Source organism: Bubalus bubalis, chromosome 2, assembly GCF_019923935.1.
Source record: "Bubalus bubalis isolate 160015118507 breed Murrah chromosome 2, NDDB_SH_1, whole genome shotgun sequence".
Lineage (NCBI taxonomy): Eukaryota > Metazoa > Chordata > Mammalia > Artiodactyla > Bovidae > Bubalus > Bubalus bubalis.
In genome coordinates this window covers 149903741-149920147 of record NC_059158.1, presented here as the reverse complement: position 1 = coordinate 149920147, position 16407 = coordinate 149903741, and the positions used below count along the sequence as shown (strand labels likewise).

Sequence of the window (16407 nt, the reverse complement as noted above, 5' to 3'; positions counted from 1 at the left end):
ACAGTTTTTCATCTTTTTTTTAACCCCAGGTACTTTTCCCTAGAGGAAACCAATCATGAATATTCATTGGAAGGACTGATGCTGAGGCTCCAATCCTTTGGCCACCTGATGCAAAGAGACGACTCATTGGAAACTACTCTAAAGCTGGGAAAGATTGAAGGAGGAGGAGAAGCGGGTAACAGAGGATGAGATGGTTGGATGGCATCACTAACTCAATGGATATGAGTTTGAGAAAACTGTGGGAGATGGCAAAGAACAGGGAAGCCTGGCCTGCTGCAGTCCACAGGGTCACAAAGAGTAGGACACAACTGAGCAACTGAACAATTCTTTTTTAAAATAACCTAAATATCTCATAGCTTTTTGATAATTTCTAGTATATGTGTGTGTGTGTATACACACGTATATATATAATATTTAGTTTCTCTTATATAATGTATATTATATTCTATGTAATATATATAATCTCATATAATATTGAATATACTTTTAAAAACCAAGCCCAGATTGCTTCCCATGATTTTGAAATGGACTCGTCACACTTCAGAATATACTCCCAGGAGGCTGATTTCGTGCGTGGCTTAATGTGTACTGACACCATTCAATTGCAGTGTTGCCAACCCCAGGTCCTCACTCAGTCACAGATGCCATTATAGGAAATGGCTTTCTCACCTCTTCTATAAAAAGTACCTTAATCTCGCCCAAGCACTGCCCCACTTTCCCACTTGCTGCCTCAGCTTTAAAAAAGTGGCTCTTATAGCTGTTGCTCTCCACTAAAGTGCCCTACATGCAAGTGTGTCGTAACTGGTAGTTGCAGGATATATGGTGAATAATTCGTTCCTGTTAATAAACACTAATGTTCACAAATTTGCACTTAAAAATCAAATCCAGAGTTAGACTTATCCTTTTACTTACTTGCATTCTTTGTAAATAAGAGGGTGGTATTTATAGTTGTGGGCTGGGATTACCATGATAGTGTGCCGCATATAGGGATGTCAGCCATCACGTGTACTAGTGGAAACAGGTGAGCACCTGTGTTTCATTCTTTGAAAGCAGTTCAAGCTTGGGGAACAGATTCCATTGGATTTATTACCACAAGCTAAAAAAATATGGCATTATATAAAAATAATTACCAATTCCCGGTCAACAGCTTTCAAAATATCTCAGTATCATGCTGAATTATATAGGTGTGAAATTATATGATGTGTGGAATTTGTTCTAAAACATATTAAAAAATAAGATGAAGCAAATTGCAAAAATTTTTTTTATTATTACAAGTGGGTGATAGATATTTGGAATCCATTGGACCACTCTTTCTACTCTTTGTCTATGTTTGAAAATTTTCACAAGTACAAAAATGGCTCAGAATATAATGAAAATATCATTATCAACATCTCCTATATGTCATTCCTTATGGGTGTGTTTCCTTTTCAAGGATAAATATTCTAGAATAAAAATTCCATATTCAGCATCATCAGTATTTTTTTCTAGTTAGTGTAAGTATATTTTGTATCAAATGCAAAAGGAAGTAGCACAAAAAGAATCTGAAGGTGGAAAAAATTTCAGAAGACAGAATTTCAAATGGTCCTAAAAAGGCATAGCTAGAAGCTACAGATAATGAACAAACATTTCCTGGACAACATTGTCTTCAGACAGCTGTCTTTCAAACTACTATTCTATTTACTCATTGAACATAAGCGAAACCATTAGAACAGGTAACTTCCTGTTATTTTTCCTATCTATATATCACTTTATTAATCATTTTTATACAGTCCTTTAATAGATACACATGCCACAGGATATCTCATTCATTAAATATTTATAACTTTAATTGTACCTAAATTTAAACTTTGAATTTAAGATAGATTCCCAAATAATAAGATTTTTCTTTTCAGTGAATCAAATTGTTCCATTATTTTTTACCATAATTAAGATTTAAGATATATTAAGTTATAACTCTCAAATTTGTAATAGAACTAATGTATAAGATAGACTGGATGGTCAAAAAATTAATTCTTATTTAACCAATTTAAAGTTTTCATCATTTTATTAAAGGAAGCATTAAGAATAAATATACCACTATTTTTTCAATATTTTTTGACAAGATAATTACTTCTAAAAATATATATTCAATATTACTAAAGAAAGTCTCCCTTTCCTTTTTTTTTTTTTTTTTTGGCCACGCCAGGTGGCATACAGGATCTTCATTTCCCATCCAGGGATCGAATCTCTGCCCCCTGCAGAGTCCTAACCACTGAACCTTCAGGGAATTCCCAAGAAAGTGTCATTTTGATAGAAAGAACTTCAGAAACAACACAGTTAAGAAGTATAAATAAAATAATGAAAACAGAAGTGATCAAAACAATCATTGCTGGTAAGAATCTATTCTGTGAAGAATCATTCGCAGACGATGCACATTTGGTAAAAACCCCACAAGTCCAGGATGTAAGGATCATGCTGTAAGTAAAAGCTACTTACAACAGAAAATTTCCATTGTATCTATATAGCATTAATGTGCTTGTGAGCCAAGTTGCTTCAGTCATGTCTGGTTTTTGTGATCATGTGGACTGTAGCCCACCAGGCTCCTCTGTCCATGGGATTCTCCAGGCAAGAATACTTGAGTGGGTTGTCATGCCCTCCTCCAGGGAATCTTCCTGACCCAGGGATCAAACCTGTATCTCTTATGTCTCTTGCACTGGCAAGTAGGTTCTTTACCACTAGTGACAGCTGGGAAGCCCATATAGTGTTAATAGATAACAATATATTTACTAACTCTTTGAGCACTTAGTATGTGTCAAGTACTGTATGAGAGATTTTACAATTTATTTATTTTTTTTTTGGTAACAGCTATATAAGATAGATCTTTAAAATGATTTTTAAAAGAGAGAGAATGAGAAAGAATAGAAACAGAGAGATAAAGAGGAAAGGACAGGTGAATTAGCCCTGTTTAAGTTCATGCAACAGAAAGTGATAAGGTCAGAATTCAAATCCAAACTAGTAATAAACAGCCTGCTCTCTTCCCACCAGGCCACACTGTGTTTTAGAATACCCAGATGTTTATGTTGAAGACTTTTACATCCTGCTGAAGGTTGTGATTTTTTCAGTAAAATTTACTGTAAGAAATTAATCAACACTGTACATGATACAGACTGTCCAGTTGTACCCTGTTGACCTTTCATATTGTGATACTGAAAGAAACATTAAAAGTAATTTGCTTATAAAATGTACCTCTTCCTTATTAATCTTTTATATACATTTACTAGAATGTAAGGATGCCTCTTGGCTTGCTCCATCATGATTGATATTTTAGTCTCAATACATTCTAGTTACACTTATTGACTATTTTTTTACATTAAATTTACTGATGTATAATTTACATAGGGCATATTTCCAAAAAGTTGCTAGATCTCAAGGACATTTTAAAATCCAGTATTTCTTTAAGAAGCATTTTCCATACAATTCATGACAGAGCTGAGCACAAAGAAGTCATCAATTTTCCTGGTCAGTTGGGGGGAATAAACATTGTTTTAGTTAATGAAATATCTTCCTTCAAATAGAGACAATATGATTTCTAAAATGAAATATTCTTAGCAAATAGGAAAATACAGAAGAAAAAGATGGCTGGTCTCTGAATGTAATTTCAGTTCTGTAAATGTTCAGTAAATGTATTTTTCATTTGTTGAATAAAATCTTAGATTAAAAAATTCAACCACATATTCATTTTATCTTAACCCAGTGAAGTTAGGGTACTACATTGAAACTGAGAGTTAGAATGTTTGGTATTTGCTTTCTTCAACAACTTTAAAGAAACAGAGAAAACAGGTAATTAAAGTAATTTAAATGAGAAAGAAATGGACAATGCATCTATAATGGATGCGCAGTGATCATCTATTCACAGACCGCAAAGTATTAGAAAAAGGAAAAGAAAGAAATAAAAAGCAAAAACAGGTTCAAAGTTAAGATGTTTACAAGGTCAAGGATGGCAGTTGTTGCAAAATACAACATACTCAGATGACCAGATAATGTTGTTTTGATTTTTTAGAATAGCTGGGGATATCTGTCTCTTGCAAAACATTCCAAAAGAATTGTCTCATAGAATACTTTAAAAATTTTTAACAAGCCAGAGATTATGGACAAAGAATTATGATGCACAAACCACATTCTTTTCTCAGTCAAAAACACATTAAATATCCCAGAATCAGTTCCAGATTTTTATCATTTTGTCTTCTAGACACACAGGTAGAGACTGTATTGTGGGTACCGTTGACGCAAACTCACCCTAGACTCAGGATGTGTGAATATTTTGTATCAGGTCTTTTCTATTTGTGAATGAAATATAAAGAGTACATGAAACAATGGCTGAAGTCTGTAAGAACAGTAGTGAGAAAAACACAAAATCCAGAAGAAACAAATGTGCATGAGCAAGACTAATGATAACATGTTTGGAATAAGAGTAAGAATAAAAATATTGACCTACTACTTGAAGAAGGAAAGGGAGATGACTCAATCATGCTTTCTTCTTTTCTACTAAAGAGAAAAATTCACAAATGGGAAAGTACAGAAAAGCTTCATTAAGAAGGCAACCAATGTGAGAGACCTGACTCTCTGAGGTTATGGCTCATTTTCATCAAATTACACTCCAGTGCACAGAAAGGACCTGAAGATGCAATCACAGTACTAGTCTATCACCATCCCGGGCCCAGCTAACACAGCACACATTTAGAGAATGTACTTTAGTTCCACACTTCCTTCTCAAACAACCACCACAAAAATCTGTTTATAATACTAACTACTTTGAACATTAGATGCATCTTCTCTGAAATATGAGTGGAAAGAGTGCAAGAGGACTGAAAATGACAAAGTTCCCAATTAATAGGAAGATTCCTGAAACCACAGACCTGACTTTTCATGACCCTATGGACTGTAGCCTGCCCAGCTCCTCTGTCCATGGGATTTTCCAAGCAAGAATACTGGAATGAGTTGCCATTTCCTCCTCCAGGGAATCTTCCCAACCCAGGGATTAAACCCACATCTCTTACATCTCCTTCATTGGCAGGCAGGTTCTTTACCACTAGCAACACCTGGGAAGCCCCTTGATGTATGTATGCCTAGCCAAATTCTGTAACAGAGAATTAGATAGAGAGGATCACTAAAAAGACAAAACACAACAAAACAAAACCACGTAGGAACCACTTAGTTTCATGAAGAAAATATGTTAAACTAAATTACTTTCCTCCTTTTGACAGAGTTATAAAGGTATCAGTGAGATAATTTTTTGGTAAAGTCTGGTGATGTTTTTGCAATAATGTGGGAAAGTTCTTGCTGATCATTAGTATATTAAATGTATCATTGGCCGAAAACTGTAGCCACAAGTTGTCAATCAATAAGTCAACTATATGTATTCTAGGAACTGTCCAGGGAAGTCCCTGCTGATGGATTTTTATAGCACAATTGTATAGAAGATTCAGAATTTAACTTGTTTTGGGTCCTATCTCTTAATTTCCTTCCTGGGTAAGTGACTTAACTACCCTTCATGTTAATGAAACAATACATATTATTTATTCTGAGATGAAGAATTAATAATAGCTACATCAAAATAATACATGATATTTATTCATGTAAAGGACAACTGGCAAAGGCTAATCCCAAATTCAACACAAACCAACTCTGTGATGTGAAAACAGACAATGCACTCTTAAATTGTATTCATCTACTAGTTATACCCCTGGAGCTTAACAGTTACACTATCTATTACAGTGATTAAAGTCAAATATAGTGTATTACATTCCATCTGAAGCACCCCATTTTGAAATCATATCATCTAATTCTGATTCACAGTAAAATAGAATCGGGATGGTGATAGATCTAGAGACACTTCTATGTAAGTAAAACAAAAGGAATCAACAATATTTAACCAGCAGAAGTAAGATCAAAAGAGAGAACATGAAATAGATAATAGGTGAAACTAGCAATGTGTGTATGAATGAGTGTATGAGTGTGTGTGTGTGTGTGGGCGGGGGGTGGGGGGCAGCTAGAGATACCAAAACTAGACCAGTGAGTCAAATTTATGGATAAGTATATTTTCAGAATATAAGGAAAGTCTTTCTAACAATGAAAACTGTCTAGTTCTGGAACAGATTGCTTTGTACAGTCATAAGCTCCCCCTCGGTGGAAGTGCTCAGAGGGTGGCTGGCCACCTGTCAGGGATTTACTGTGCAGAATTCCTAAGTAGATAGGTGGGTGGATAAAAGGATATCTGAAGGTTCTTTAAAGCTCTTGGATTTTTAATAAAGGACAGAACAGCAGAAGAAAAGCCTGTGCCTTATTCTTTGTAAATCCAGGGCCCACTAGGGAACGAGGAACACAGTAGAACATCCACTAATATGTGTTAAACCAAATGGTTAACAGAGATGTATATACAAGCCTCTAAAGGGTACGGCTTGTCACGTGGCACAGTGGTAAAGAATCCTCCTGTCAATGCAGGAGATCCAGGAGATGCAGGTTCGATCCCTGGATTGGGAAGCTCCCCTGGAATAGGACATGGCAACCCACTCTAGTATTCTACCTGGAAAATCCTATGGACAGAGAAGCCTGGCAGGCTGCAATCTATGGGGTCACAAAGAGTCAGGCATGACTTAGTGAAGAGTAATGCAAGCAACATATATATGAGGAAAAAATTATTAAGAAATCAAGGAAAATATAAAGTAGATCATTTAATTTAATCAAATATTTGTTTCATGTAATGAAAGTTGCATGCAATTCTTAGGCCAAGTGACATTTACCAAGACGTTTGAAGAAATTTTCCTCTTCGTCTCTTCCATTTTCCATTCCACTCCCTGGCCCACCTTCAGAAAGCTTCACGGCACTGGTGAATTTGACCTAAGAAAAAAAAACAAGAAGTCAGATAACTTAACTCAAAAGAAATTCTTTGTGTTTATACTAACCTTTACCTTAGAAGAAATGAAGTAGTCATCATACTCAACAAAAGAGCCTGAAATGCAGTACTTGGATGCGATCTCAAAAAAATACAGAATGATCTCTGTTCGTTTCCAAGGCAAACTATTCAATATCACAGTAATCCAAGCCTATGCCCCAACTAGTAATGCTTAAGAAGCTGAAGTTGAATGGTTCTATGAAGATCTACAAGACCTTCTAGAACTAACACCCCCAAAAGATGTTTTCATTATAGGGGACTGGAATGCAAAAGTAGGAAGTCAAGAAAACACCTGGAATAACAGGCAAATTTGCCTTGGAGTACAGAATGAAGTAGGGCAAAGGCTAATAGAGTTCTGCCAAGAGAATGCACTGGTCATAGCAAACACCTTCTTCCAACACAAGAGAAGACTACACACATGGACATCACCTGATGGTCAACACAGAAATCAGACTGATTATATTCTTTGCAGCCAAAGATGGAGAAGCTCTATACAGTCAGCAAAAACAAGACAGGGAGTTGACTGTGGCTCAGATCATGAACTCCTTATTGCCAAATTCAGACTTAAATTGAAGAAAATGGGGAAAACCACTAGACCATTCAGGTATGACCTAAATCAAACCCCTTATGACTATACAGTGGAAGTGAGAAATAGATTTAAGGGACTAGATCTGATAGACAGAGTGCCTGATGAACTATGGACAGAGGTTCATGACATTGTACAGGAGACAGGGATCAAGACGATCCCCAAGAGAAAGAAATGAAAAAAAAAAGCAAAATGGCTGTCTAAAGAGGACTTATAAACAGCTGTGAAAAGAAGAGAAGCCAAAATCAAAGAAGAAAAGGAAAGATATACCCATTTGAATGCAGAGTTCCAAAGAATAGCAAGGAGAGATAAGAAAGCCTTCCTCAGTGATCAGTGCAAAGAAATAGAGGAAAACAATAGAATGGGAAAAACTAGAGATCTCTTCAAGAAAATTAAGAGATACCAAGGGAACATTTCCTGCAAAGATGGGCTCAATAAAGGACAGAAATGGTATGGACCTAACACAAGCAGAATATATTAAGAAAAGGTGGCAAGAATACACAGAAGAACTGTACAAAAAAGATCTTCACAGCCCAGATAATCACAATGGTGTGATCACTCACCTAGAGCCAGACATCCTGGAATGTGAAGTCAAGTGGGCCTTAGGAAGCATCACTTTGAACAAAGCTAGAGGAGGTGATGGAATTCCAGTTGAGCTATTTCAAATCCTGAAAGATGATGCTGTGAAAGTGCTGCACTCAATTTGTCAGCAAATTTGGAAAACTCAGCAGTGGTCACGGGACTGGAAAAGGTCAGTTTTCATTCCAATCCCAAAGAGAGGCAATGCCAAAGAATGCTCAAACTACTACACAATTGCACTCATCTCACACGCTATTAAAGTAATGCTCAAAATTCTCCAAGCCAGGCTTCAACAATATGTAAACTGTGAACTTCCTGATGTTCAAGCTGGTTTTAGAAAAGGCAGAGGAACCAGAGATCAAATTGCCAACATCTGTTGGATCATGGAAAAGGCAAGAGAGTTCCAGAAAACCATCTATTTCTGCTTTATTGACTATGCCAAAGCCTTTGACTGTGTGGATCACAATAAACTGTGGAAAATTCTGAAGGAGATGGGAATACCAGACCACCTGATCTGCCTCTTGAGAAACCTATATGCAGGTCAGGAAGCAACAGGTAGAACTAGACATGAAACAACAGACTGGTTCCAAATAGGAAAAGGAGTACGTCAAGGCTGTATACTGTCACCCTGCTTATTTAACTTACATGCAGAGTACATTGTGAGAAACGCTGGGCTGGAGGAAGCACAAGCTGGAATCAAGATTGCTGGGAGAAATATCAGTAACCTCAGATATGCAGATGACACCACCCCTATGGCTTAAAGTGAAGAAAAACTAAAGAGCCTCTTGATGAAGGTGAAAGAGGAGAGTGAAAAAGTTGGCTTAAAGCTCAACATTCAGAAAACTAAGATTATGGCATCCAGTCCCATCACTTCATGGTAAATAGATGGGGATTCAGTGGAAACAGTGGCTGACTTTAGTTTTCTGGGCTCCAAAATCACTGCAGATGGTGATTGCAGCCATGAAATTAAAAGACACTTGCTCCTTGGAAGGAAAGTTATGACCAACCTAGACAGCATATTAAAAAGCAGAGACATTACTTTTTCAACAAAGTTCCGTCTAGTCAAGGCTATGGTTTTTCCAGTGGTCATGTATGGATGTGAGAGTTGGACTATAAAGGAACCTGACACTGAAGAATTGATGCTTTTGAACTGTGGTATTGGAGGAGACTCTTGAGAGTCCCTTGGACTGACTGCAAGGAGATCCAACCAGTCCATCCTAAGGAGATCAGTCCTGGGTGTTCATGGGAAGGACTGATGTTGAAGCTGAGACTTCAATACTTTGGCCACCTGATGTGAAGAGCTGACTCATTTGAAAAGACCCTGATGCTGGGAAAGATTGAGGGCAGGAGGAGAAAGGGATAACAGAGGATGAGATGGTTGGATGGCATCACCGACCCAATGGATATGGTTTTGGGTAGACTCCGGCAGTTGGTGATAGACAGGGAGGCCTGGCGTGCTGGGGTTTATGACGTCACAAAGAGTCAAACATGACGAGCGACTGAACTGAACTTGACCTTTACCTTGAAAAATAATTTGTTTATAATATAAAAGTTACTTCATTTTTTCTGATTTCCATATCTGGTTAGCTAGTCTGTAGAGTTTATTTCCATGTACCAAAAAAGACATCACTTATAACTATACTTTGAAGGAGAGTCTTGATCATAGATTGAAAGTAAAATAATTGGGCGCTATGAAAATAGTTTAGCAAATAATTGAGATAGTCTTAGAGTTTAATTCTGCTAAAGTCCAAACTCAAATTTATGAACAAGTCATATTCATCCTTTATAAAAAACACCACAGCTGAGAATCAGATGAAAGTAAAAGATAGCCAAATAGAAGATTTCAAATCTCTATGCAAGAATCAGTAAAAATGAATTCACAAGGTGTCCTATAATTAAAGTGCAATAACATGCTTTCCCCCCTAATGCTTAAAATGTGTTTATAGCAAAGCAAAGAAGCTATATACTTCACAGACTCTCAAATACTTGGCCAAATTTTAATAAAAAGAATATGAAGGAGGAATTACAAATATATCTTCTAAATGTCTCATAATATTGCTATATTCTTTTTATAATTTAAAAACATTATTTTTGAAAGAGATAGAAGAAAATTGGTTTTAGTGAGATCTAGGAAGAAAAAGTTTAGGCAAATTGTATATAAAGGAATGTAACTTCTATCACACACCAACAATTACTGTGAGCAGACCACAAACCAGTCACAAGAAAGATTCTTATCAGAAATGCTTTCAGTAAGAATTATGACCTTTTCCAAACTGCAGGCTACTATGATGCTTAACAGATGAAGGCCATAAGTGGGAAAAATCACCCTGAGCTTCTTTGTTCTTGTCAATGGGGAGAATGGTTCAGATGGTAGGAAAAGGAGGGAACAAAGATAAACTCTGTGTGTGTATAAAAGAAATCTATGCACATTGTATAGTTATGTGTCCTTCGACAGGATCTCAAAATGTGAGGATTTCACGTGTGTTAAAAGTAGCTGGGAATTAATATCTATATGGGCTTCCCGGGTGACTCAGTAGTAAAGAATCTGCCTGCCAATGTAGGAGACGCAAGTTCGAACCCTGGACCCAGAAATCCCCTGGAAGAGGAAACGGAGACCCACTCCAGTATACTTGCCTGGAAAATTTCATGGATGGAAGAGTTTGGTGGACTATAGTCCACTGGGTCACAAAGAGTCAGACACAACTGAGCACGAGCACAAATAGCTATATACCTCTTTATAGCTGCATTACAATTTTATTTAAAGTTTTTGTCACTGTTTTCCTTTCTGTGATTGGACCTAACAGAAGCAGAAGATATTAAGAAGAGATGGCAAGAAAACACAGAAGAACTGTACAAAAAAAGATCTTCACGACCCAGATAATAACAATGGTGTGATCACTGACCTAAAGCCAGACATCCTGGAATGTGAAGTCAAGTGGGCCTTAGAAAGCATCACTACGAACAAAGCTAGTGGAGGTGATGGAATTCCAGTTGAACTATTCCAAATCCTGAAAGATGATGCTGTGAAAGTGCTGCACTCAATATGCCAGCAAATTTGGAAAACTCAGCAGTGGCCACAGGACTGGAAAAGGTCAGTTTGCATTCCAATCCCAAAGAAAGGCAATGCCAAAGAATGCTCAAACTACTGCATAATTGCACTCATCTAACACGCTAGTAATGCTCAAAATTCTCCAAGCCAGGCTTCAGCAATATGTGAACCATGAACTTCCTGACGTTCAAGCTGGTTTTAGAAAAGGCAGAGGAACCAGAGATCAAATTGCCAACATCCGCTGGATCATAGAAAAAGCAAGAGAGTTCCAGAAAACCATCTATTTCTGCTTTATTGACTATGCCAAAGCCTTTGACTGTGTGGATCACAATCAACTGTGGAAAATTCTGAAGGAGATGGGAATACCAGACCACCTGATCTGCCTCTTGAGAAATTTGTATGCAGGTCAGGAAGCAACAGTTAGAACTGGACATGGAACAACAGACTGGTTCCAAATAGGAAAAGGAGTTCGTCAAGGCTGTATATTGTCACCCTGCTTATTTAACTTATATGCAGAGTACATCATGAGAAACGCTGGACTGGAGGAACACAAGCTGTAATCAAGATTGCCGGGAGAAATATCAATAACCTCAGATATGCAGATGACACCACCCTTATGGCAGAAAGTGAAGAGGAACTAAAAAGCCTCTTGATGAAAGTGAAAGTGGAGAGTGAAAAAGTTGGCTTAAAGCTCAACATTCACAAAACGAAGATCATGGCATCTGGTCTTACCACTTCATGGGAAATAGATGGGGAAACAGGGGAAACAGTGTCAGACTTTATTTTTCTGGGCTCCAAAATCACTACAGATGGTGACTGCAGCCATGAAATTAAAAGACACTTACTCCTTGGAAGGAAGCTTATGACCAACCTAGATAGTATATTCAAAAGCAGAGACATTGCCACCAAAGGTTCGTCTAGTCAAGGCTATGGTTTTTCCTGTGGTCATGTATGGATGTGAGAGTTGGTCTGTGAAGAAGGCTGAGCACCGAAGAATTGATGCTTTTGAACTGTGGTGTGGGAGAAGACTCTTGAGAGTCCCTTGGACTGCAAGGAGATCCAACCAGTCCATTCTGAAGGAGATCAGCCCTGGGATTTCTTTGGAAGGAATGATGCTAAAGCTGAAACTCCAGTACTTTGGCCACCTCATGCGAAGAGTTGACTTATTGGAAAAAAGTCTTATGCTGGGAGGGATTGGGGGCAGGAGGAGAAGGGGACAACAGAGGATGAGATGGCTGGATGGCATCACTGTCTCGATGGACGTGAGTCTGAGTGAACTCCGGGAGTTGGTGATGGACAGGGAGGCCTGGCGTGCTGTGATTCATGGGGTAGCAAAGAGTCAGACACGACTGAGCAACTGATCTGATCTGATCTGAATACTAAGACATCTTAGTTTCCATAGTTCATTTAAGTTCCCCAAACTTACTAAACGTGAAGAGAATTTCTTCAGCCCCTCCAGGTGTTTAGCACTTCTCAGCCCTGACATTTTTCTATTAGTGACTACAACATTCCCTTACGTAAGTAACGTCCTGTTTACCTTGGAGCTTTGCCTGATGAAAGACAGGCGGTCCACAGAACTGATGTCCAGGAGGTCTTCCACGCCATCTGCCAGGCCCGAGAGGGATGAGCGTTTCAGCCAGTTTCCTAGTTAATAATTTTTAAAAAATTTAGACCATTATAGCATTTTCTCCCAAATGGATTAGACAAAAATGTTGGCATGGGCCCAAAAAGCAATGAAAATTACAGGACCCAATATAAACAAAAGTGAACAAAAATTGTTTTCAAAATGTACATGCTTTGAACAAAAACATTCACTGTTGGACTGTAAGATCACATGACTAAGATCAGGACAAAAAGAACCTGGGCCTCTTGGGTGATTAAAAGTGTAATCCATGTAGTCCTTGTCAAATTTCACATCTTCCATTAAGTCCTGTTGATTTTACCTCCTAAGTATCTCTCAAATATGTCCATTTCTTTCCGTCTACATGGTCACCACCCAGTCTAAGCTACTGTTACTTGTACCTGGACCATAATGCAGCTTTCTATCTGATCTCCCTTATCTACTCATGCTGCCTCCAGTATGTTTTCCATGCAGTGATTTTCTAGAAAAAAAATCTACTTGCTTATGGCTTATGTTACCCCCCTGTTCAACATCCCATCTGGCCTCTGTAGGGCTAAAAGATGAAGAGCCAGGTGACCTGCAAGGCCCACAATACTCTGGTCTCTATGGCTCCACCATTGTCATACAGACGCTCTTGTCTCAGTTCTTCCATGTCCCTCCCTCCTAATACCTTTTCATATTGCATTGCTACCACTTGGAGTGCTCTCCTTCCTCCTTCTCCCAAGTACTCTGCAGATACTAATGTCACTTCCTTCAGGATGCCTTCCCTGATTTCTGTCTCCTCTTCCTATTTAGATTGGGTCTTGCTATTGCATGCTTTCACAGCACCATGTAGATTTCCTTCATAAAATTCATAGCTTGCAACTATACTTTGTTGTATAATGATCTGCTTTAGTGGTTGCCACCCCTCATAGATTGTAAGTTCAGCAAAGTCAGACACTGTGAAATGATGCTCATCATTTAATCACTGAAGTTTAGCACAGTGTTTGCACACCCTAGAAGCTCACAGTAAAGGTTTGAGAAATACCTGCTGAAAGAAATGAATGAATGAATGAATCACCCTAGGGTTTGTGACTTGAAAGCTTTCCCTTTCTCTACTTTCCCATGCATTGCTCTGTTCTGATTATGAGCTGATCTGAGGACATGGCAGGGAATAAGAGAAACCGTAAAATAAAAAAGACATACTTTTACCTATGGGAAGTTTAAGCTTCTTCCGGAGTGAAATCCTGCGGGACCGGGAGCGGGCGCGCCTGTCAGAGGTGGTCCCTGAATGGGCAGTGGTGCATTCTGAAGTGTCTTGCTCAGACTGGCTGCTGGTGTCGCTCGCTGCACTCTGGGATTTGAACATCTTACGCCAGAAATCTTTTCGCCCCAGGTTTCCCCCTTGCATTTGTTCATCGCTGAAAGCAGGCAAGGGGATGATTAAATGTCTGACAACACATGTGAAAGTCTCTTAACTCTCTTTCAACCTCCTGTCAGTGACACGGAGGCAAATCATGCAGGATGACCTGTGATGGGCTGGGATTAGCAAGGGGCAGAGTGGGAATGGAAGGCGGAAGACCCAGCTTGACTCTCTGAGCTCTTCCTGAGAATAGTTACAGCTCAGCTGTCAAGTTGAGGTCATCATTTTGTTTCAACCATAAGGTAAGACTAAATATTATTGCAGGTAATAGTCTGTGAGTGTGGGTCATAAAAAAACACTTACAGTGTCAGTAGATATTTAACTTTTTCTTTGAAGTTCCCTGAGCAGTGTGTAGTACCATATTCCACCCTCATCTCCACCTCAGGACCGTACAAATATTTGAATGCATGAATAAATAAAATATAATCACCACACCCAGGGAATGCATCATACCATAATTATTCACTGTTATTTTTATGATGCCTGATTATTTAGCTTTCTTATGTCAAAGAATCTTAAGGCTTAAAAGTAAAAAAAAAAGTTTAGTCTGACAATAAGACAAATGGGAATACTGCCAAAGGGATTTTTGACTAGGGCATTTCACAAGAGAAGAAAGACAAGTGGCGAATGGTAATACAGAGTTTAATTTCATTAGGTATTAACAAAAAAAAGGGCCAGTTGAAATCAGATCCCTATTTTCACTCATTAAAAAGACAAAGATTAAGAAGGGGTAGGGAGATGGAGAGAAAGCAAGGGTACTATGATACAGTCATGGTGATAGAATGATTCAACCTTTCTGGAAGTTAATTTGGTAATATGTGATGTAAAGCCTATGTCTACAACAAGGACACAGAAATTCAACTTCCAGGAAGTTATTCCCAGGAAATGATGGAACAACATACTAAGATGTTAGATGCTCACTGAGATTTTGGGCCAATGTTAAAACACTGGAAACAATTTCAATATTCAATTCTAGGGAAAGAGTTGAAGAAATTCTGGGACTTCCATAAGATGGCACCCTCCGTAGTCATTAAAATGCTATTTTCATAAGACTAATGAAAAGGGGTACATTCACGATATATTGTAAAGTTAAAAGGCAGTGGTCAAATAAATGGATTAAGCAGGTTATCATCAGGTTAATTTTTTTAAAGAAGCACACATGTGATTATGTGTCTGTGTGTAAACTGTGTGTGCACATGCTCAAATGTGTATCCAACATAATATACCAAATGTTGACAGTGGTTATCTCTAGCTGAAGGTATTTTGATTTTAAAATTATTTTTCTCTATGTTTTTTTGTGTGTGTTTTCCACATTTGGCAACTTGATCAACATATATTACTTTAGTCATTTGGAAAGAAAAGGTTAGAGAAAAGAGTAACATATGATGAAATTTGTTTTGGGGGTTTTAGGTAATGATTTATTTATAAGCATTGGGGTTATACCTGGGATCTACCTAAAATTTGATGGTACTGTATAAAAGCAATCATTTTCTGGGGATATTTATAGAGGGATGTAGGTTTTCTCTCTCAAAATGTCATGAGAGTAATAAAAACCTTTAACTATCATTTTAAAAATAATTGTATGTATTCATTTTTGGCTGTGCTCAGTCTCTGTTGCTGCGAGGGCTACTCTCTAGCTGCAGTGGGAGGGTTTCTCATCGTGGTGTCTACCCTCGTTGTGGAGCACAGGCTCTTGGCACACAGGCTTCAGTAGTTGCGGTGCATGGGCTCAGCAGTTGTAGCTTCTGGGTTCCAGAGCACGAGGCTCAGTAGTTGTGGTGCGCGGGCTTAGTCGCCCTGTGGCATGTGGGATCTTCTCAGATAAGAGATCGAACCCTTGTCTCCTGTATTGCCAGGCAGATTCTTCAACACTGAGCCACCAGGGAAGCCCAAAATTTTTAATTATTATTTTCATTCAGGACATTCTGCTTCTCAAATATTGTGGTGCTTAGTTGCTCAGTCATGTCTAACTCGTTCCAACCTCATGGCCTATAACCCACCAGACTTCTTTGTCCATGGGGATTCTCCAGGCAAGAACACTGGAGTGGGTTGCCATGCCTTCCTCCAGGGGATACTCCCAAACCAGGGATCGAACCCAGGTCTCCCACATTACAGGTGGATTCTTTACTGCCTGAGCCACCAGGGAAGCCCTACAGTGTGAATTTAAATCAGTGTTTCCAAATTTGACTTCCCTGTTATTTTATCAAATGCTCACAGTGTATGAAGCATTTTTTATCTT

General features: G+C 38.3%; 1 protein-coding gene across 7 annotated transcripts in view; it reads right to left on the bottom strand.

Moving 5' to 3' along the window:
• The window catches only part of UNC80 (unc-80 homolog, NALCN channel complex subunit), a 228877-nt gene that overhangs the window by 141564 nt on the left and 70906 nt on the right, over positions 1 to 16407 (bottom strand). For all 7 annotated transcript variants that reach the window (XM_044937752.2, XM_044937753.2, XM_044937750.2 and 4 more), the window contains exons 19-21: positions 13958 to 14166; positions 12683 to 12789; positions 6780 to 6876 (exon numbers count right to left, since the gene is read on the bottom strand). In XM_044937752.2, the coding sequence (XP_044793687.1) occupies positions 6780 to 6876; positions 12683 to 12789; positions 13958 to 14166 (413 nt within the window). The remainder of the gene's footprint in view (positions 1 to 6779; positions 6877 to 12682; positions 12790 to 13957; positions 14167 to 16407) is intronic.